At 48.3% G+C, this 22,107-nt stretch overlaps 1 protein-coding gene across 1 annotated transcript; it reads right to left on the reverse strand.

Moving 5' to 3' along the window:
• GRM6 (glutamate metabotropic receptor 6) lies at positions 9,378-21,692 on the reverse strand. The gene is made up of 10 exons (XM_018051710.1): positions 21,183-21,692; positions 19,950-20,166; positions 19,580-19,715; positions 18,830-18,984; positions 17,602-17,742; positions 17,295-17,495; positions 15,195-15,340; positions 14,483-15,106; positions 10,333-10,644; positions 9,378-9,581 (listed from the first exon to the last, which is right to left on the reverse strand). Exons 1-10 carry the CDS (start codon positions 21,660-21,662, stop codon positions 9,378-9,380), a joined length of 2,616 nt encoding a protein of 871 aa, XP_017907199.1. The 5' UTR covers positions 21,663-21,692.

The following is a 22,107-nucleotide window of genomic DNA, read 5'->3' on the forward strand; positions in this document are numbered from 1 at the left end:
ATAGGTGTCTGTTGATGGCTTTCCGCATCTGGTGTGAGTGTAGAGGTGTTCAGTTCAGTTCAGTTCAGTTCCGTCATGTCCAACTCATTGTGGCATGCAAAGAGTGCAGCACGTCAGGCTTCCCTTGTCCATCACCAACTCCTGGAGCTTGCTCAAACTCATGTCCATCGAGTTGGTGATGCCATCCAACCATCTCATCCTCTGTCGTCCCCTTCTTCTCCTGCCTTCAATCTTTCCCAGCATCAGGGTCTTATCCAAGGAGTCAGTTCTTCACATCAAGTGGCCAAAGTATTGGAGTTTCAGCTTCAGCATCAGTCCTTCCAGTGAATATTCAGGACTGATTTCCTTTAGGATTGACAGGTTTGATCTCCTTGAAGTCCAAGGGACTCTCGAGAGTCTTCTCCTACAGCCACTATAGGGAACAGTGTGGAGATTCCTTAAAAAACTAGAAATAGAACTGCTGTATGACCCAGCAATCCCACTGCTGGGCATACACACCAAGGAAACCAGAATTGAAAGAGACATGTGGGCCCCAGTGTTCATTGCAGCACTGTTTATAATAACCAAGACATGGAAGCAACCTAGATGTCCATCAGCAGATGAAGGGATAAGAAAGCTGTGGTACATATACACAATGGAGAATTACTCAGCCATTAAAAAGAATACATTTGAATCAGTTCTAATGAGGTGGGTGAAACTGGAGCCTATTATACAGAGTGAGGTAAGCCAGAAAGAAAAACACCAATATAGTATACTAATGCATATATATGGAATTTAGAAAGATGGTGATGATAACCCTGTACATGAGACAGCAAAAGAGACACAGATGCATAGAACAGTCTTTTGGACTCTGTGGGAGAGGGCGAGGGTGGGGTAATCTGGGAGAATAGCATTGAAACGTGTATTATCATGTGTGAAACAGATCGCCAGTCCAGGTTCGATGCATGAGACAGGGTGCTCAGGGCTGGTGCGCTGGGATGACCCAGAGGGATGGGATGGGGAGGGAGGTGGGAAGGGAGTTCAGGATGGGGAACACATGTACACCTATGGTGGATTCATGTCAATGTATGGCAAAACCAATTCAATATAAAGTAATTAGCCTCCAATTTAAATAAATATATATATATATATTTTAAAAAGAGTCTTCTCCAACACCACAGTTCAAAAGCATCAGTTCTTTGGTGCTCAGCTTTCTTTATAGTCCAAATCTCACATCTATATGTGACTACTGGGAAAACCATAGCTTTGACTAGAAGGACCTTTGTTGGCAAAGCAATGTCGACATTGATGGACTTAAGTAACTTTTTGTTTTCTCTGCCTCTGCCCAGGCATACTATACCTCTCTTCTTTACCTACTACTTGTAAGCATTCAGTCTTCATGAGAGACTCTTGTGCAAATTTAACATTATATTAAAAGTTAAAATTGGCATTAATATCCAGGTATCAACATTGAAACCTAACCGTGTAGCAAATCCAAATCTTTCCATAGGTCAGTATATTACATGGAAATTATCTTTTAGGCAAGAAATGTTTTAAGTTGGCATAGAATAGTTATAAGAAGTGTCTGGCTTTCATGTAAACAAGGAGATTCAGTAACCTGTTTTTGGAAAATATGTGTTTCCAGAAAACTATGGTACATGATTTGGAAGAAATCATATAATATTTTTTTAACCTAACGTGAAGTTAAATTTTGACCAGTTCTAAAGGGGCCAACCTTGATTGGTTAATCATAGTGCCTCTGATGTTACTGTGCGCCTGTATGTTATGAAACGTGTGTGAAAACAATTCTGAGATGAATACATACTGAATGAAAATGACTGAGTCTTCGTGTCAGTAGAAGTAAGTCCTCCGTCTTAATGTGATTGTTCACACAGTTCTGCTATTGGTTCTAATACTGTGTTTTACCCATTTTATTTTTTTAGAGGTGAGAATTGTTTTTAAAAATGAAGGATTTAAATTTAATATATTTGCAAATATTTTTCTCCTGAGATTTGAATTATGAATGTTCAGAGTCACTGGGGAGTAAAAAAGGTGAATGAACCGTATATGCTCATTATGAACCATAATAAGCAGCCACAGTGTACGAGGCACCACGAGGATATGAGAACAAATCCTTGTCGGAGTTCACAGAAATACCGGAAGTGCCGGCAAAGTCTTCATGAAACTTGGCTATGTACAGTAAGATCTTTAAAACTGGAATCAAGTGGTAAGCAATGTGGAGGACGCTGTGCATGGATACTTTCGGGAGAGTCTTGTGTTTTTATAGGGGTGATGCTCTTGGAGACATAGATTTGCCTTTCATTTCTGGAATTTCCTAGCTGTGTAACTTTGGGCAAATCTTATATATTCTAGTCTTCAGTTTCTTTACTGATTAAAAAAAAAAAAGAGCAGACCAGAGAATTTTAAATATCCTATCCAATTATATTATTTCTGCCATTCTTTGTCAAAGAGGATGTAGTCTGAGGATAGATCTTAAGGGGCTTTTGTTACCAATGTTATATGTTTAAACTTATTAAGTGGGCAATGGGGATAGACTCGAATAAGTGAAGAGAATATCATAATTACACTTATTGACTGGAAAAGTGGTTTGTTAGCAAAGATGGTTATCAGGAATACCTGTGGAGGTGCTAAAAAAAGGCAGCTATTTGTATCTTTAGCCCTACTCTGACAGATCCTGTGGTAGGAAAATATTGCGGATGCCTGAGGTTAGGGGGAGACTGGATCTTGAGAGTCCAGTTATGCAGCTGTTCCAATAATTCATCTGAGTTAAATGATAGTATCAATAGAGAAAGTGTCTGTGGCTATTGCTTGAGAAGCTGGTCATGATGCGCCTCTTCATCTTTCAGGTTTCCTATAACCATCAGCTTTTCTTACCCTTTCTAGTCATTTTTATTCATGCCATCATAGAGTAATAGGTATGTTCACATAGGTAATATTCACTGAACATATACTTTCAGTCAGGCTCTGATAGCACATCGTGTCAAGAAATTTATACAAACTCCCGGGTTTGTGGAGACAAATGGTTATCCATCAGCTGGATACGATTATCACACTCACTGTATAGATTAGGAATCTGTGAGTTGTCCTAAATCACAGTGTTGAAGTAAGCATTTTAAATGTGAAGTATTTTTGAGTCTAGAAACCAGACCGCTAAGCTGTTCTGTCACGGGTTGGAGACCTTGTCATTCTGGCTGCTAGAGCCGTCTGCTCACCTCTTTTCTCTCTTCTTTTTATCATCTTCCTCCATGTGTAAGGTGACATCAAAAGGTGTCTCTAAGAATGCTAATGCATACGTGACTGAGAACAGTGTTATTTCAATGAATGAATGTGTCCACCACACTAGTCTGCATGTAATACACTGTGAAAAGACTCATGCACAAAAGGTGTCTCTGAGATATTCCTAACTCAGCAACCAGAGTGTTCCTTTCAACTTAACCATCTCGCTCCTCTTTTAAAGCCCTCCCATGGAACCCTCCAATGTCTCCTCCTCTCCCCTAGAATAAAGGCAAGTCTGTAATTATAATGGCCCGCGGGGCTCCATATGATCACCCTCATTATCTCATGTGGTAGTTTTCTAAGTCCACTTGGCTAGGTTATATACTCAGCTATTCAGTCAAACTGAAACTGAAATTTGCTCAGTCGTGTCCGACTCTTTGCGACCCCACGAACTATACAGTCCATGGAATTCTCTAGGCCAGAATACTGGAGTGGGTAGCCTATCCCTTCTCCAGGGGATTTTCCCCAGGGGATTTTCCCAACCCAGGAATCGAACCGGGGTCTCCTGCACTGCAGGCGGATTCTTTACCAACTGAGCTATCAGGGAAGCCCACTGATTCAGTCAAACACTAATCAACGCGTTGTCATAAAGGTATTCTGTAGCTATGGTTCATACCACCAGTGTACTTCAAGGGGAGAGACGTGAGTGTCTTCAGTAATGTTAGTGGGCCTCATCTAATCACCCAGTGTTGACAGCCCTGGAAGCAACAATTCATGTTTCCAGGTGGAAAAGAGATTCTGCCTCAAGACTACAGCATCAGCTACTGCCTGAGCTTCCAAACTGCCACCTGCTCTACAGATTTCCAACTTGCCAGCCCCCACAATCATGGGAGCCATTTCTTAAAATTTATCTCTTGACATGAAGAATTACACACACATAGAAAGATAGTACACACATTCGATTGGGTACAGGTTAGATAGGCAGCTAGTTACAAAGATGATAGATAGATCTGTTCGTTAGCCTATCTTTTATCTATATGTACTATATTCTCTATATCTCTGTAATCTATCTATCAGGGTTCTCCAGAGAAACCAGTGTGTTCTATTGGTTCTGTTTCCCTGGAGAGCTCTTACTGATACACCTCACCTAGCTTTTTCACATTGTTTCCTTCTCTCAAACCTGCTCCAACCAAGCCAGGCTCTTGACTGGGTCCTCAAACCTACAGGCACACCCTCGCCCTAGGGCCGCTGCACTGGCTGCTCTGTGGCTAGACCCTTCTTCCCCCAGGTAATTCCATAGCTCACACCCTACTTCCTCCAAGTCCCACCTTTTCAAAGAAGCTTACACTTCACCACTTTATTGCAGCCCATCCCCTCTGGCCTTTTCCATTCTCCCTGCCTTGCTCTGTTTCCTTTTATCCACAGCACTTTATCACCTCCTAATATGTGATTTATTTATCTCATGTATTATTTATTGTTTGTCTCCACCACTAGTATGTAAGTTTCATGAAGGAGACAATCCTTGTCTATTTTATAAACTGATGTATCCCAGGTGCTTAGCATGGAGTAAAAATCCAATGATAATTGTTGGAGCAACAATGAATGAGAAGTCCGTAGAGATCAATAAATCAGAGGGCCAGGGGGCTGAGATGGGGTGTTGGGACTGGTCACTTGAGGACTCTGCTTAGTGAGTAGGGTCTGTATGGACAGTGATTGGTAGGACTAGGAGGGTCAGTAGTAGATAAATGGGTCAATAATCAGGGCTTCCCAGGTGGCGCTAGTGGTAAAGAACCTGCCTGCCAGTGTAGGAGATGTAAAAGATGTGGGTTCGATCCCCGGGCTGGGAAGATCCCCTGGAGGAGGAAATGGCAACCCAGTCCAGTATTCTTGCCTGGAGAATCACAAGGACAGGGGAACCTGGCAGGCTATAGTCCATAGAATTGCAAAGAGTCAGACACAACTGAAGTGACTTGGCATGCATGCACACGGAGATCGTTAAGGAGACCAGCTACGGCAGAGGCCAATTATCTTGCCCAAGGTCATCCATCTAGCAAGTTGCAGAGCTGGAACTGACCTCAAAATGTCTTAACCTTAATGCTGTACAATTCAAGATGTGAAAGCTGACGGAAGGAAGTATATGATGGAAGGGGCAAGACAATGTCTGTGGATCCTGGAAAATTTCCCTGAAAATTTTCCCAGAATGGAAAAAAACTCAGAAGCTGATACTACAGGTAAATTCAACACTCAAGAGCTTTGGTAGAATAACCGAATGGTACTTGATCTGTCAGATTATGTCAGTGAGCAGTGCACGAGGCCATGATCCTCTAGGCTGCTGCACCCTTCCTGTGACCCCTCCTGTGACTTCTGCTTCCGAGTCTGCAGGTGAAACAGAATAGTCACAGCCTGATGCAGGTGCTGGGGGAAGGCAGGACCCGCCGCAGTGCTCCTGTAAATGTGGGGAGTTGGTGCTCTGGCATGATGATTGTGACACCAGTGTGTAGGATGAAAGGAGGGAAACACAGGGAGCAGAAAGACTAGTGTCCTGAATAGTAATCCGTGAATGAAATGATGAGGCTTAACATGTCCAAATCCAGTCCCGTCACCATTAGTGCCTCTCTGCACCCCTGTTTGCCTTTTTTCATCCAATCCTCCCGCTCAGTCTTCCCCTTTCAGAGCTGTGCATGGATGCTAAGTTACCTTAGTTGAGTCTGACTTTTTGCGACCCCATGGATTGTAGCCCAGCAGGCTGCTCTGTCAATGGGATTCTCCAGGCAAGAATACTGAGGTGGGTTACCATGCCCTCTTCTAGGTATCTTCCCTATCCAGGGATTGAACCTACGTCTCTTACCTCTCCTGCATTGGCAAGCGGGTCCTTTACCATTAGTGCCACCTGGAAAGCCCAGTCACTCAGTCGTGTCCGACTCTTTGTGACCCCATGGACTGTAGGCCATCAAGCTCCTCTGTCCATGGGATTCTCCAGGCAAGAGTACTGGAGTGGGTGGCCATTTCCTTCTCCAAGCCTATCTCTATTCATACACCTTGCTTCACAGATTAAAATGGTGTCTCTGAAACTCCCAACCTATTTGTCATAGATTTCAGTACTCTGTCATGTCTGTGCTGGAGGCGACTTCCCCCTAAAAGCCCAAGAGGTGGGAAATAGTTACCCTTGGGAATATTTCATATTTAGATGCAAATATGTCAGTATGACAGAATATTCCTCAAGAGGCTTCTTTCTATAAAAGGATGGTAGAAACATTCACTTGGAATCGTGCATTTTATTCCATCTTAGAGGGAATTTTGCAAATCAATAACTATATACAGAAGCAACAGAAATCCCAAATCAAACTTTTAGGAAAAGTTACATTTATTTAATAAGAAATTACTGAGTAAAGTGAGAGACAATGACTGTAATGAATTTCAGAGAATTTTCCAAAGATCACAAAATGTAATAAATGTGACAAAGTTGTAGTGAATGTATCCCCAAGAAAATCACACTATGAAAATGAATAAGAATATAAATAATATTAAAAAAATCTTTCCTAGGGGGAGGTTACAAGGGCATAATGAAAGTTTTCTAAATTATGAATTTATTCATTATCTTGATTATTGTGATGATTTCATGAATAGTTACATATGCTAAGACATATTAAATTGAACCTTCTACATGCAGTTTATTGTATGTCAATTATATCTCAATAAAGCTGTTTTGTTGGGGTTAAAAAACATTTTAAAAATCCCTCCTGTACAAATCTCAACACATTGGATGTACTGAATAAAAGCTTGTATCAAAATGTAATCTTACTCTGCTTTAGAGAACTCAAGCTGCAGAAAATACTGGGATTCTAAGGTGGAAAAGCCAGCAACCAGAACCCCATTTTCACTGGAACATATAATCCACACAGAGGAGAAATCATTCAAGGGCCATGAATGTGAGAAAGCCTACAAGTATAGCCCAGCTCTTATTCAACAGAGAAGGGAACACACAGGCAGAATGCCTTATAAATTCCACAAATTTTGGAGAAAAAAACTTTTTTTCAGGGGTTCAAATTGATTGGATACTGGGGAAGGCAAACTCCAATATGTGTGCAAATCACATGGAAAACCCTGCAGGGATCTGTCAATCCCCACTGAACAGTGAAGAAATGATCCAAGGGAGAGATCTTATGTACACACTGAATGTGGGAAAGCCCTCTTCCAGGAGTCAGACCTTTATACACATTAGCGAATTCAGAAAGGAGAGAAGTCTCACAAATGTACTAAATATGACAATGCCTTTGGCAATAGAGGATGCCCCCACTGCACACAGAATGGTGCGTGCCTCTTCTATGAGTGGACTGAATGTGAGAAGGCCAGAAGACAGAACTCACTGTGCCTCAAAGAATTCACATCAGAGAGACCAGTCTGAGGGAAATTGGGAGGTGTTAAAGTCTTCAGCAGGAAGCCAGGACTCTAAGTCAGAAACTTCACATGGTGGGGTGGGGGGTGGGTGAAGAAATCCTCTAAACGTGGAAAAGCTTTTACTAAGAAATAATCCAAATTCTAAGTCACAGAATTCAGAGTGGGGAAAACCACAAAAATGTAAAAACTGTGGAAAGGTTTCCAATTAGAAGTCAAGACTCACTGCACAACACAGAATTTATACTGAGAGAAAGAGCAAGAAAACAACAAATACAGGAAAACCCCATTTGGAGATGAGAGCTCATTGTTCTCTTAAGAGTTAATGTAGCAGAAAAACCCTGCTAAAGCACTAATGTGGAAAAGCCATCAGCAAGAAAATACACCTCATTGTACATCAGAAAACCTACACAGGAGAGAAGCTGTATGAAATAATGAATTTTGGTAAGCACCCAGCAATATATGAGATGTCATAACTCGCACTGCAGAGAATTCCTAGGAATACAACAAATGTGGGGAAGGAAAATCTGTACACCAAAAATGTTATTCTGAGGAGAAGCCCTTTTAAAGAATGCAGAAACACCTGGTCCTAAGGTCAAAATGGATTATGCAGAGATTCTGTCTAGGGAAGAGTCTCTATTGGATGAAGTACAGCTGAATCTTCAAAACCAGTTCCAAACATCAGCCACTAGAGAATTTATACTGATAAATAAAAAGAGTCAATTTAACAAATTTAAATTCTACCCCAGGGGAATAAAATTCCATAACTTAAACCAAAACTTTTGTTAAAAATAGATTACTGAAAAATGCATTTGACATCCAAGCATTTTCCTTTCCATGCCTCATGCATGCTTTTCAAAGGCGATCTCCCGGTAAATATTGGGAGAGAACAGTTTGGATATTCATTCCAAGTTATCCACTTGGAATGAATCTTCACCATGGACACAACTCTCTCTGTAACTTGTCCCAACCTAGAACTTGAGAACAGGCATCAGAGGAGGGCAAATACCACATTGATAGTTTATTCTCACACCACTACCACCACACAAGTATATCTCACCTTCTTAAAGTTCAGGGTTAATTTAAGTAAATACACATGGGAAGGAGGAGGGGTGGGAAGCTGTTCTCTAAGTATGACATCACCCAGATCCCAGGAGAAAAGAGGTCAAAGAAAAGACTCTGATGCAAATAACCTCACGGGGCACCCCAGTTCCCTCTGTCCTGTGCAGGCCCATCTTCTCCCACAGGGCTCTCATGCGAGGCTCAATCCCTCTGTACCAGCAAAATATTTACCCAAGCCCAAGTTACACAGTCCAAAATACAGAGCCACAGAGCTCTTGTGGAAACTGCTCCTCTCCGATTCCAACCCTGTATTTCATTCTGGAGTCTACACGTTCTCATATACTGCTCACTCCCTAGATTCTGGTGGTTGATCAAGGTGGAGGAAATCCACTCACACTGGGCCAAGCCCAAGGCTTCACCACGATCTCTGACTTCAACCCAGTGAATATAAGTTTAATCCCTCTCCAGAAGAGGATTCTCTCGGTGCCTGTTCTTGGCAAGATGGAAGCATGAAGCCAAGACCCACAGAAAAACGGGGCTGAAATGTGTCGTGTGGGTCCAGGCCAATTCCATCTTGCTAGGCCTGGCCTTTGCAGACTCCCCACCCTGATTGCTCACTGCAGATCTGGACTCTTCACAGCTTCCATTATGAAGCAAGGAAACAAAGACAAAAGAGGAGGGGGAGCAAGTGTCCCATTCTTCTTCTACTTGCTACTTGGGGCCTCTGTGTCCTCACCCTTGGGTGGGGCTGCCACTGTGGAGGTCGTCTTGAGGCTCCGTTTGCGCTTCTGCACGTTCTGCTCCGGGTGGAACAGGATGACGTAGGTCTTGGGTACATACAGCATGCCGAGGGACACGGATGCACTCAGGCTTAAGGACACAGTCAGTGTCGTGGTTTGGATGTAGATCTAAGCCACAGAGGAAAGGACCAGGTGGACTCAGTCCAGCTCTCACCCACCCTCTGCCCCCACACAGCCTGGAAGTGAGTCCATTTCAGTCAGCTGAATGGGAATGACCGCACGATAAAGGAGAGCAGTGGAAACAAAGGCCTTCATGGCATGACGAATTGACAGTAACCGTGTGGCTCTGGTGTAGGCAGGAAGAAGGGAAAACAACACATGACTGAGTGGACAAGTGACCAAGGGAAGCAAGAGGTTTATTCACAGAGAGCCACAGCTAGGGCAACAGTGCACAGGCCTAAAAAGGGCTAGAGCATGTTAATAAATGAATGAACATGTTTTCAAATATACAAATGAGTGGATTAATACAACCTGTATAAAGGAACAAGTGGGCAAACAAAGGGATCATGAAGTGAAAAAATGAAAGTTCCACGGGGCATATGAATAAACGAATGCATAGTGGTCAGACAAATGAACTGACAGATGGATTGGCAGAGATAAATCTATGAAAAGGTAACTTAATAAAAAGTTAATTGGTGGGTAGAAGCATGGATGAACAAACGAATGAATGAACAAAGGGCAAGGGAAGGAGAGAACAATCAGAGGGAACCTAGAAAGACAAATGAGTACATAAATGAATCAGCCAACCAAACAATCAGTCATTCATATGGGCCCAGCACTTAGAACAATTGAGCCGCTCCAGGGACAAGCAGGAAACAAACAAGATCGTGAAACCCAATGAGGTCGGGACCCAGATTACCTTCTCAGCTGATTGGGCAGTGCCAAAGAAGATAGGCACAAAAGCCAGCCAGATGATACAGGTGGTGTACATGGTGAAGCCAATGGGCTTGGCCTCATTGAAGGTCTCGGGCACGCCACGGGCCTTGATGGCGTACACCGTGCACGTGACCATGAGCAGGAGGCTGTAGCCCAGGCAACCAATGAGGGACAGATCAGACATGTCGCACTTGAGCACACCTCTGGCCTGTTCTGGGTCCACCGTCCGCTGCTCTTCATAGTCAATCACACTGTGCGGGGGCTGGGCCCCCAGCCAGGCCAGCACTCCAACCACCTGCAGGAGGCAGCATGGTTACCAAGGACACACCCAGACTCACCCTCGACTGAGGTCTCTGCCAGGGTAGGGTCTCTTCAAGGCTCCTGGCCTGCTGAGTGGAATGCTCAGGCCTGAGGCCACTGTGGAGACGGCAGGGTTGTCCAGGAGGGGGTCTGCCTGGGCAAAGGCCAGTGACACAGGCAGGTGGGGAGGAGGGGCTGCAGTGGAAGTATGTGCTGGGAACATCAGGGCTGACTGGGTAAGGGGGCCTAGATGTCCTCTTCCTGAATTTCAACCACTCAGTTCAGTTCAGTTCAATTGCCCAGTCGAGTCCAACTCTTTGCGACCCCATGAATCGCAGCATGCCAGGCCTCCCTGTCCCTCACCATCTCCCGGAGTTCACTCAAACTCAGTCCATCGAGTCAGTGATGCCATCCAGCCATCTCATCCTCTGTCGTCTCCTTTTCATCCTGCCCCCAATCCCTCCCAACATCAAAGTCTTTTCCAATGAGTCAACTCTTCGCATGAGGTGGCCAAAGCACTGGAGTTTCAGCTTTAGCATCATTCCTTCCAAAGAACACCAGGGCTGATCTCCTTTAGAATGGACTGGTTGGATCTCCTTACAGTCCAAGGGACTCTCAAGAATCTTCTCCAACACCACAGTTCAAAAGCATCAGTTCTTCAGTGCTCAGCTTTCTTCACAGTCCAACTCTCACATCCATACGTGACTACTGGAAAAACCATAGACTTGACTAGACGGACCTTTGTTGGCAAAGTAATGTCTCTGCTTTTCAATATGCTACCTAGGTTGGTCATAACTTTTCTTCCAAGGAGTAAGCATCTTTTAATTTCATGGCTGCAGTCACCATCTGCAGTGATTTTGGAGCCCCCCAAAAAATGAAGTCTGACACTGTTTCCACTGTTTCCCCATCTATTTCCCATGAAGTGATGGGAACAGATGGCATGAGCTTAGTTTTCTGAATGTTGAGCTTTAAGCCAACTTTTTTACTCCCCTCTTTCACTTTCATCAAGAGGCTTTTTAGTTCCTCTTCACTTTCTGCCATAAGGGTGGTGTCATCTGCATATCTGAGGTTATTGATATTTCTCCTGACAATCTTGATTCCAGCTCATGTTTTTTCTAGCCCAGTGTTTCTCATGATGTACTCTGCATAGAAGTTAAATAAGCAGGGTGACAATATACAGCCTTGACGTACTCCTTTTCCTATTTGGAACCAGTCTGTTGTTCCATGTCCAGTTCTAACTGTTGCTTCCTGACCTGCATATAGGTTTCTCAAGAGGCAGGTCAGGTGGTCTGGTATTCCCATCTCTTTCAGAATTTTCCACAGTTGATTGTGATCCACACAGTCAAAGGCTTTTGCATAGTCAATAAAGCACTAGTGCCATTTACTGAGCTACACAAGGTGGCAGAGGGTGAGCCAGTTAGATAGCATCTCTGACTCAATGGACATGAACTTTCAAACTCCAGGAGATAGTGGAAGACAGGGGAGCCTGGCCTGCTGCAGTCCATGGGGTTGCAGAGTCAGACACAACTTAGTGACTGAACAACAACAAGCAAGGTAATGTGACTGCAGGCAGAGGCTCTGGAACTGTGACCCTAAACATACCTCCTCCATCTATCAAACAGGAACCCTCATAATCTGTTGTGAGGATGTGATGGCAGCTTAAGGGAGGAGTCAGTGCATGTCACAGTAATTTAGGACAAGGCCCAGCAGAGATGCTCCTCTCCATGGAGGCAGGATGGATCCAATCTAACCGTATGGGACACCTCATTCCTGAGGACCCCCTTCCTTCTCCAGATCCAAAGAACTGTTGAGCAAGACATCATGAAATCATGAGGGAATGCATAGTGAAACTCAAAATAGAGAGGCACCGGACAGAGAGTGGTACGAATGTAAGCTTATGCTGGGTGGCCAGGGAGGTCAGAGTCAGTCACAGGCCCTAACAAGGAGCAGATGGAGAATGAATTCCTTCACAGTGAGGGGAGACATGACCTTGAGCCAAGGAAATCTGGGCAGTAGGAACCAAGCTGCTGCTACGTCGCTTCAGTCATGTCCGTCTCTGTGCGACCCCATAGACGGCAGCCCACCAAGCTCCGCCGTCCCTGGGATACTCCAGGCAAGAACACTGGAGTGGGTTGCCATTTCCTTCTCCAATGTGTGAAAGTGAAAAGTGAAAGTGAAGTCGCTCAGTTGTATCCGACTCTTAGCGACCCCATGGACTGCAGCCCACCAGGCTCCTCTGTCCATGGGATTTTCCAGGCAAGAGTACTGGAGTAGGGCATAAAGGTGGGACCTGGGAAAAGCTGTCCTATACATTTGTGCAGGCCATTCACCGAATAAGAATGCTTGATTTGGGAGGAATGAAGCCGAACCCTAGCCAACACTTCAGTGCAATGCTGAGCATCTGGAGTAGGGCTATGTGAGCCTGGAGGAAAGGAAGTTTTTAAAGGAATTTGTACATCCAGAAGGAGCATCTTTTTGTGATTCTCCCAAAAGCAGAAGCTCCATGAACAAGGGACTAGTAAAATAAAACTCCACCCACTGTCTAGAAAGGAAGCAGGGAGGCTCCTCTTATAACTGCTCTAAATGGGGGAGAAAGTTGCCCCTGAGAAATGAAAACTCGAGGCCTATGATACATGCGCATAGCGGCCAAAATGCACCTCACTGAGTTTGCAGCCTGAGTAATTGACAGAAGAATTAGCATCCAGTACACGTGACAAACTCCTATAAAATAACAGAAAGTGAGCAAAGCACAGGAGCAGGCACAGGCACATCACAGGAGACGAAACCTCAAGGGCCAGCTGCACTAGAAAGGAGAGGCGAATTAAATAATGAGATATCCTTCCACATCCATTACATTGCTAAATAACTGTGTGACGGTGAAGGTGTGCATCTCTGAAAAGGTTTGGGATTTCTAGAAAGGGAGGTCTAAAGCAGGGAGGCCATAGGTAAGCCAGAGGAGAGCACTGAATGTAAGCACCTCCATCCTGGGGTGAAGGGTGCCACGGAGGCTTCAGGCAGGAAGCAGTGAGGTGCCTTCTGAGGACGGGCTGGGCACTGAGATGCTGGCCCTGACGGAGGACACTCAAACCCGTCTATATACTGGAAGAGGGCAGCACCTTCCAGGTGTGGACAATTGCATGGACTGAGGCCCATGGGTGGGAAGGGTGCAGAGGTAGGTAGGAAGAAGAGCTTTCTTGGAGTGGAGAAAGAGCTGTGTCCAATGACTTGAGCCCCCCACTTGGCCCTGAGATTTGGGCTGTCTCTGCAATGTCACACACACACCTGTCTCCTAGCACCCTTTACATAACACGGGAGCCATTTCCAAAGTTCTATTACCATCTCAGAGGAAACCCAGAAGGAATTCTGCTTTTGCTGTACATATAGCATTACATTCTGGCTATTTATGGAACTGGATGCTTCGTTCCACAGTAATATCATCAGACCCTATGCCTCTCATCCAGGTTACCCAGTGACAGACCGGGCACCAGAAACTCCCCTTATGGAAATAGATTCTCTGCTTAGGGGAAATTCATCAGGCATCTCTTTGCCCTTGGAGCCAAACTGTGGAACATCATGTTCAGTTTATGAAAATTATTCCACTCTTTTACAGAAGAATCACTGGATGCTTGCACTCCCCACCTTAGGAAGAAACAGTTGCTCCTAAATGAGTTCTACTTACAAAAACAGCAGCCCCCTAGCTCCTGGTGCTTTTTTTTAAAAACATAGAGACCAAAATAGAAGAGTGAGTCTGATCTTTAAAGCGGAGGTCAGCGCCCTTACCCTCAGCCCCAATCCCATCTGCCAGCCCTTCAACTTGGAGCCTGCGGACTCACCTGCACGGAAGTGAGGCTGAAGGTGATGACGAGCTGCGAGGTGGGGCTGATGAAGGGCGGAGGCGTGACCGAGCGCTTCCCTTGCTCAAAGATGCGGTAGATGCGGTTGGTCTTGGTGAGCAGGGCCGAGTAGCTGAGGGAGGTGCCGAGGCCGAGGAACAGTCTGCGGGTGGCGCAGACCGCCGCTCCGGGCTCAGCCACCATGAGGAAGGTGATGGCGTAGATGAGGAAGATGCCGGTGAGGAGGACGTAGCTGAGCTCACGGCCAGAGGCGCGGACGATCGGTGTGTTGTTGTGCCGCACAAAGGTGCCCACCACGGTGGTGGTGGCCATGATGCCCAGCACGGCCAAGAGGAGGGGCGGGGCCGCCCAGGGCGAGGACCAGGAGAGGCGGACCACCGGCGTGGGGCGGCAGCCCGTGTGGTTGCGCGTGGGCCTCATGTGCCCTGGGCAGGCCTCGCAAGTGAACTCGTCCACCTGGAAGCGGTACCCGTCGCAGGCCTCGCAGTGCCAGCAGCAGGGGACGCCCTTCACCATCTTTTTCCGCTCCCCCGGCCCACAGGGGAGGCTGCACTGAGACTCGGGCACCTCTCGGGGGTCTCCTGACCACTGCAGGGCTTCCACCTGGGACAGGACAGCGCCGCCTGTGACTCCCGCCTCCAGGAAGGTGGGCCCGCCTCCCTGCGCCCAGAGCTCAGCCTGTGCCACTTACATCCAGCCTGAGGGTCTCCGCCCACTGGCCCACCGCCTGGTAGCTGCCACTGCCTGCACTGCCATTGGTCGCCTGGTACTGGAAGATGTCATATCGCCCAGGTGCGTCCCCATTCTCATTGAACATCACAGGGGTTCCCGCGCTGCCTGAAAGGAGAGCCTGTCATCCTCAGCTGGTTCTCTAGCCCATCAAAGGCCAGGACAAAGGAGAAGTTTAGCCAGCATGTGAAAAGGTGCTCAGTATCACCTATCATCAGGGAAATTGCAATCAAAACCCCAGTGAGATTCCTCCTCACACCCATTTAGGATGGCCACTGTCGAAACAACAGAAAGTAAGTGTTGGCAAGTATGGAGACATTGAAACCCTATACTCCACTGATGGGAATGTAAAATGATGCAGTAACTATGGAAACCAATATGGTGGTTCCTCGAGAAATTACACAGAATTACCACATTGGATCTAGCAATTCCAATTCTTGGTATATACCCAAGAAAACTGAAAGCAGGGACTTGAAGAGAAGTCTATACACTCATTTGTTCACAGTAACATTATTCACAGTAGCTAAAACACGGAAGAAATGCAAGTGTCCATTGACAGACGACTGGATAAGCAAACTGTGGTCTATACAGACAATGGAATATTATTCAGCCTTACGAAGGAAGGGAATTCTGACACTTTCTACAACATGGATGAACCTTAAGAACACTGGTAAGTGAAATAAGCCAGTCACAAAAGGACAAATTCTGTGTGATTCCACTCATCTGAGGTACTTAGAGTGGTCAAATTAATATTGACAAAAGGTGGAAGGGTGGGTGCCAGGGGCTGGGAGAGAGGGACATGAGGCGTTAATGTGTGACGGGTGCAGAGTTTCAGTTTTGCATAGTGAAGAGTTCTGGAGACTGACCGCACAAGTGACACCATTCAACTGTACTCTATGTGTCCATGCGTGCTAAGTAGCTTCAGTCCTGTCTGACTCTTTGTGGCCCTATATACTGTAGCCCGCCAGGCTCCTCTGTCCATGGGATTTCCCAGGCAAGAATACTGGAGTGGGTTGCCATGCCCTCCTCCAGGGGATCTTACTGACCCAGGGATCAAATCCACATCTCTTTCCTCTCCTGCATTGGGAGGCACGTTCTTTACCACTAGAGTCACCTGGCAAGCCAACTGTTTGTGTATGTTACTACAATTAAAAAAAAAAATAAGAAAGCCTTGGTATCTAGGTAAGAGGAAGAGTTCTGACTTAGAAAGGTACTGATTTGAACAATAAGCCTTATTTCTTTTAGATGCTTGTTCTACTACCTTGCAGAGCTATTCTGGAGTGATATTATGTCATGCTCTTTTACTTTATTTATTTATTTAGCCTCACAGCATGTGGGATCTCAGTTCCCAACCAGGGGTCAAATCCATGGTCCCTGTAGTGAAAGCTCAGAGTCTTAACCACTGGACAACCAGGGAAGTCTTAAATCATGCTCTTTAACAGGGAGCTTAGCAGAGAGAAGATGATCAACACTTGGTGAAAGAACGGTTTTTAATTTTCTAAAGGATAGTAATCGAACACGATGTGAAGCTTTCCCCACAAATCATAAGCACAGCTGAGTCTATCTGGGCCTTTTCAAAAACCCTTACTCTGAGCCCTGACCATGTATCAGGCCCCTGGTATCAGGGGGACATCCAGATCCATACCCTGTGCTCAGGCAGCACAGGCCTGACTGGGGAGGCATTTGGAAGCCTCAGGTGTGGAGTGGGACGCCTGTCCACAATGCGGGCAGTGCCCTGAGAGACCAGACCATTCCAGACTCTCTGCGGTGGTGCAAAGAGTTGTGTGCGACCCTCTGAGAGATCCAGACAAGAAGGGTCACAAACAAGTTCTTCAGAACCTGGAATCTGCAGCCTGGGGCAGGGGTTACTCAAGCCTGGGGAACAAGAAGTGTCAAAAACTGGTCCCCAGAACTTGGCCCAAGCCTCCAGCTCTCAGGCCTAGGTGCTCTCACTATCCCCTTCTGCTCTCCCATTCCTTCCATCTTGGACTGTCCCAGGTCCTGAGAACTCCAACCCAGCAGGCTTCCCCTCACTCACACAGGGGCTCTGGCTCCCACTCACCATTGAAACGCACAGCTCGAATATACTGCAGCAGTGTCCGACCATCAGTGGGCTCCATTGCTGGGCACAGCCCTGTGTGCCCGGGGCAGAGAGCCTGGTGCATGCTGTGGAGGGCGTGGGCAATGGCGTACACAGCATCAATCACAAACTGCACCTTCCCTTCCTGCTCGTAGGCAGAGTCCCGGCCGATGCGTTCCTCACCTGTCCTACGGATGCCCAGAGGAAGTGTGCCTGGCCCCCAGGTGCCCAACCTGGCTTCCCACCCTCTCCCTCTCCACCCTCACCACCCACCCTGGGCAGCTCTCACCTGTGCATTTGCGGGTGGAATCGTCAGACTGGGTACCTGAGCTAGTCAGTTTGCAGTTAAAATTCTCTTCCCAGAACTCAGCAAACCAGATGTTTCGGCGGTTGTTCTCCAGGGATCGAGTCATGAAGTACTGGTCAAATCCTGAGAGAGAGGGAAGGAGGAAGGAAGGGAGGCCCCCATATGAGCCAGCCATGGCCCACCACTTGTGTCCCTTCAACACCTGCTGACTTTACAGCTGGGGACGCCCAGGTGATCAATTTCTGGCCTGGCTGATGAGTTCAAAGTCATCTAGGGACTCTGCAGTAAATTTGGCCAACTCTGAGCCTCACCACATAAAAGAATTTTTTGCTGCCTTGTCTTTCCTGGTTAGGATGCTGCTGTGAAGATGTAATGGGCGGAGCTTCAGCAGCCACTTTGTGAATAAGACATCACAATCAAGAAGACATATAGCAACTACAGAGGATGGTGGGACAGAAGGGAGGACAGAGCTCAAGATTCTGAGAGCATCGTTGACTCATGGCCCCAAACATGAAGTTTCCCCTACTTTGAGACCTCTTGTCTTGTGATGGAATACATTTATTGCTAAAACTACTCTCAGTCTAGTTTGTTGCCTACAATTGAATGCATTCTAAGGGAAAGAAAGAGTGTAAGGGTGTGTGTGCACCTCCAAGAGGCTGGGAGCCCCTGGAAGTCAGGGCTCAGTATTGACAAGGGCCTGCACTTCATAAAGTAGCCCTGAAGTACCTCATCAAGGTGCCTTCAGTTTAGCCTTTGGGGAAATGAGCAATCCTAATGTAAAGTGACCATCTTTTTTGCATTCTTCCAGATATTCACAGGTGGGATGGTGGAGGAGGGGTGGGGAGGTACGCCTCATTAGTTGATCAGTAGGACAGTAAGCCCCACATCCTTGTTTTCTCTCCCTGTCACACTCATCTTCAAATTAGAGTGCCTTTGGCAGAACCAAAATGCAGGCACTGATTAAAACAAACAAAACTTAACAATTTCGCACCCTGTACAGTGGTGTGTGCGTTTCCTCATTTGCCAATTCATTTCAAACACTGTTTGGAGGGATGTGTTCATAGAATCTCAGGATTCTAGAATTCCCAGAAGAGACCCTGGGTCTTGGTACAATTTTATAGAAGGGGAAAATGAGCACCCCCAAGAGGGGATCATTGTGGGGAGGATAGATATGGGTGGGAGATGCAGGGGAGGGCCTGACTCCACTCACCATCAATGGAGGCCCTTTTGGGCAGGATGGTGATAGCTCCCACGGCCACATCCTCCAGGTTCAGGACGGGTGAGATCTTGGCTCCCCAGCTGTCTGAGCCAACCCACAGGAAGTGGCCAGTCAGGTTGGCCTGGCGTGCAGCCTCCAGAACCCTCCTGGAAAGAACAGGGTGAGGGATGCCCTGAGGTCCTCCTCCTACGTAAGCCTGGTCACTTTTCAGTCTCCTCTCGCCATCTATCCAACTCTGCACCACTCAGCAGACCCTTGTTTATCAGGAAACGTAGGATGCAGGGAGTTTAGGACACTGGGTTTCTCAGGTAGTAAAAGGCAGAGCCAGGCTCTGACTCCAGGCCTGCCCTCTCGTTCTGCGCATCGCTCCATGCTGTCTTTGAGAAGGGCCTGCCTTCTCCTGCTGCGGTTCAGGCTGGGGGCCATGCCTCCTGCTGATAACTCCCCGAGAGTTGTTCCCTGACAATCATTACATGTGCCCACCAGTCTCTCCCCCACTGTTAATTATAGAAGTAGATGTGTATTCTTATGTTTCTCTGGCTAGGCTTGGAGCATTGTGACCCAGACCAGGCCAGGTTCATTTCTGGGGCCCCACAGACAGAACAGTAGAAAAGGTATGCGGAGGCAGGAAGGTAGGAGGGGAAGAAAGAGGGGAAGGGAGGATGTACATGGCTGGGATGCGGGAGACGAGGCAGTAGGGTCTCCAAGAAGAGCTACAGAAGAACACGCCCTCTGGCCCACCTGATGTCATCCTCGTTGGCGAAGATGATGATGCCTCGGGCGTTCGGTGTCTCCATGAGTCTCTTGATCACTTTATTGAATTCTCCTGGTTTTGGTTCCCTGGGAATCTTGATGGACTGGGCAATACAGACCCCCCCTGGGTGTCGGAGATGCCAAAGTCAGTCATTCACCCACCAAGGCCACCACCACACAGGACTGTGGCAGGGACTGAGTCTTCCAAAGGAAAGGGTGCCTGCCCACAGGGAGCACCATCCAGGCTCCCCACTATAAACCCAGAGCCCCGCCTCACAGCTTGTGCTCTGTCTGACTGCCTTTCCATAGGCCCCTTCAGGCCTCAGACCACCCCCCTCTGCCCTGGCCCCAAGCTCACCAGCCTCTCGAGAGATCTGCACAAAAGCCTCAACCCCGCTCTCGCCATAGTTGCCCTCAGAGGCCAGCGTGGACACGTAGTTCCATCCCAATGCCCGCACTATGTCCACCATGGCCTGGGCCTGGTAGGAGTCAGGAGGCACCACGCGGGAGAAGAAGTCATAGCGTGTGGAGTCGCTGAGCTCAGGGGCCGTGGAAGCGTAGCTGATCTGGGGGATCTAGAGGGAGGAAAGACACCCGGGCTGTGGATGGAGGGTCAGTCACCCTAGGTAGGGAAGGCAGTGAGGACCCAGGACCCAGGGATAGAGTGCTCGGGGCAAGTGGGGGCAGCCTCTCCACATGGAGAGGCTGGAAGATGCAGAGAAAGACCTGCATTTTGTGAATGGAACTAATGGAACATGGGGTTCAAGTCCAGTCTGCAGCTGCCAGGCACTGGCTGCAGCTTTCGCCCGGGTAAAGGGACCTCTGTCAGCCCCAGAGGAAGGCATGTTTCCCCAGTTCACACAAAGGGGTGGTCTGCGGAGGTGGGCATCAGCCCCAGGAGGGGCTGAGCAGGCAGGAGAGCTGGGGAGGGGCTGTTTGATTGAAGGTTGTGTCTGGTCTAACAGAGGGGCCTGTTTGGAACTGGGTTTATCCCAGTGCATTAGAGTGATTAATAATGGGGATTATGGCTGAGCTGATTCAGGAGAAAGGATGGAGGCACTAAGTGTGAAAAGAGACCGGTGGTGGGAGAGGCTAGCAGAGCAGAGGAGTGAATCCCTCATATTAAAGGAGGACACAAGCAAACAACAGCAAAACCGACACACACACACAAGGGAGCAAGTGGGGGCTGGTGTGAAGGTCAGAGACGCGGAGGTTCTGGAAGAAGCAGGTTGGAACTGGTCCAGGGGAGACAGAGATGTCTGAAGCTGAAACGGAGAAAGGGTGGCGTATGGAGACGTTATGGAAAGCGGAGGGGAAGAGCGAGGAGGAAAAGAGGGAAGAGAGAACAGAGAGAACGAGAGAAAAGGAGGCAGAGGAAGGCCCATGGGCAATTAATGGACGCCGTAGTTATCCCGGCACTCTAGACACTTTCATCTTCAGGACAACCTTCCCAGACAGGCTTGCGTCTGGCCCAGGGAGCAGGGCTTCTTGGCTAACTAGAGTGATTCTCGAAAGGAGACTAGACCTCAGGCATCCCCAAGGCAAAGACAAGGGAGAGACCCTGCAGCCGGGGCGCGCCCCGGGCTCTCACCGCGAACAGGCGCAGCACGTTGGCGACCATGATGGAGACAGAGCTGGCCGAAGCGCCCACGACAGCCACCACGCGCTCCGGGGGCGCGGTGCGCAGCGGGGGGACCCCGCCGGGGCAGCGCACGGCAGCCTCCTCGCCGTCGCGGCCGCGGATCAGCGCCTGCACGAAGCTCAGCGCCTGCTCCAGCGCGTACGTGTCCCGCGAGCAGGTGTCGAGCAGCCTGGCGCCCAGGCGCACCCCGGGCAGCAGCTCGGGGTCGGCGTTCACGCGGTCCAGGGCGTACAGCATGGCCTCGAGCCGGTGCACGCCCTGCTCCTTCTTCAGCTGCCCGCACGCCCTGCCCGCCGCGCCGCGAGCGTGCACCGGGAAGAGTCCGCCCAGCGTGAGGCCGCCCGCCAGGCGCACCGAGCCCGCGGCGCCCACCGCTCCCGCCTGTGCCAGCGCCAGCAGCAGCGGCAGCAGCGCCGGGACCGCGGCCATCGGCTCGGGGGCTGCAGGAGGCGGACGGGGCGGGGACCGGAACAGACGGGGAGCACGCTCTGATCGTGGGCCAGAGGAAGGACCCGGGTCGGGGGAAAGAAGAGGGAGCCCCACAATCCTTGGGGACAGGGGAGGTGCGCAGTATATAAATGTTGGCCAAGCCAGCTGGAAGAGAGGCGAGGCATCAATTCAGCCAGCCTGCCCGGGACACCTGGCTCTCACACCCTCTGAACCTCAACCCCTGGGTCCGCCCCGCCGGACCACCTGTCTCAGGCGCTCCAGTCCTGCCCATCCCCAGCGCCCACCCAGGCCCCCTCTGAAGCCACACTCACCTCCGCCAGCCGCAGTCGGTTCAGTGACAGACGCAGAGGGCCCCGAGAGAGAGAGAGAGAGAGAGAGAGAGAGAGAGAGAGAGAGAGAGAGAGAGAGAGAGAGAGAGAGAGAG

This window comes from Capra hircus, chromosome 7, assembly GCF_001704415.2.
Source record: "Capra hircus breed San Clemente chromosome 7, ASM170441v1, whole genome shotgun sequence".
Lineage (NCBI taxonomy): Eukaryota > Metazoa > Chordata > Mammalia > Artiodactyla > Bovidae > Capra > Capra hircus.

Bases quoted from the DNA above. Each gene is read 5' to 3' on its own strand.
- GRM6 (XM_018051710.1), bottom strand. From the start codon at position 21,662: ATGGCCGCGGTCCCGGCGCTGCTGCCGCTGCTGCTGGCGCTGGCACAG. The intron at 17,743-18,829 runs GTGAGTGGAGTC...CCTCTCTCTCAG, and splicing joins CAAAAGGGCCTCCATTGATG to GATTTGACCAGTACTTCATG. The intron at 17,496-17,601 runs GTGAGAGCTGCC...TCCGTAGGACAG, and splicing joins TTCCACCCGCAAATGCACAG to GTGAGGAACGCATCGGCCGG.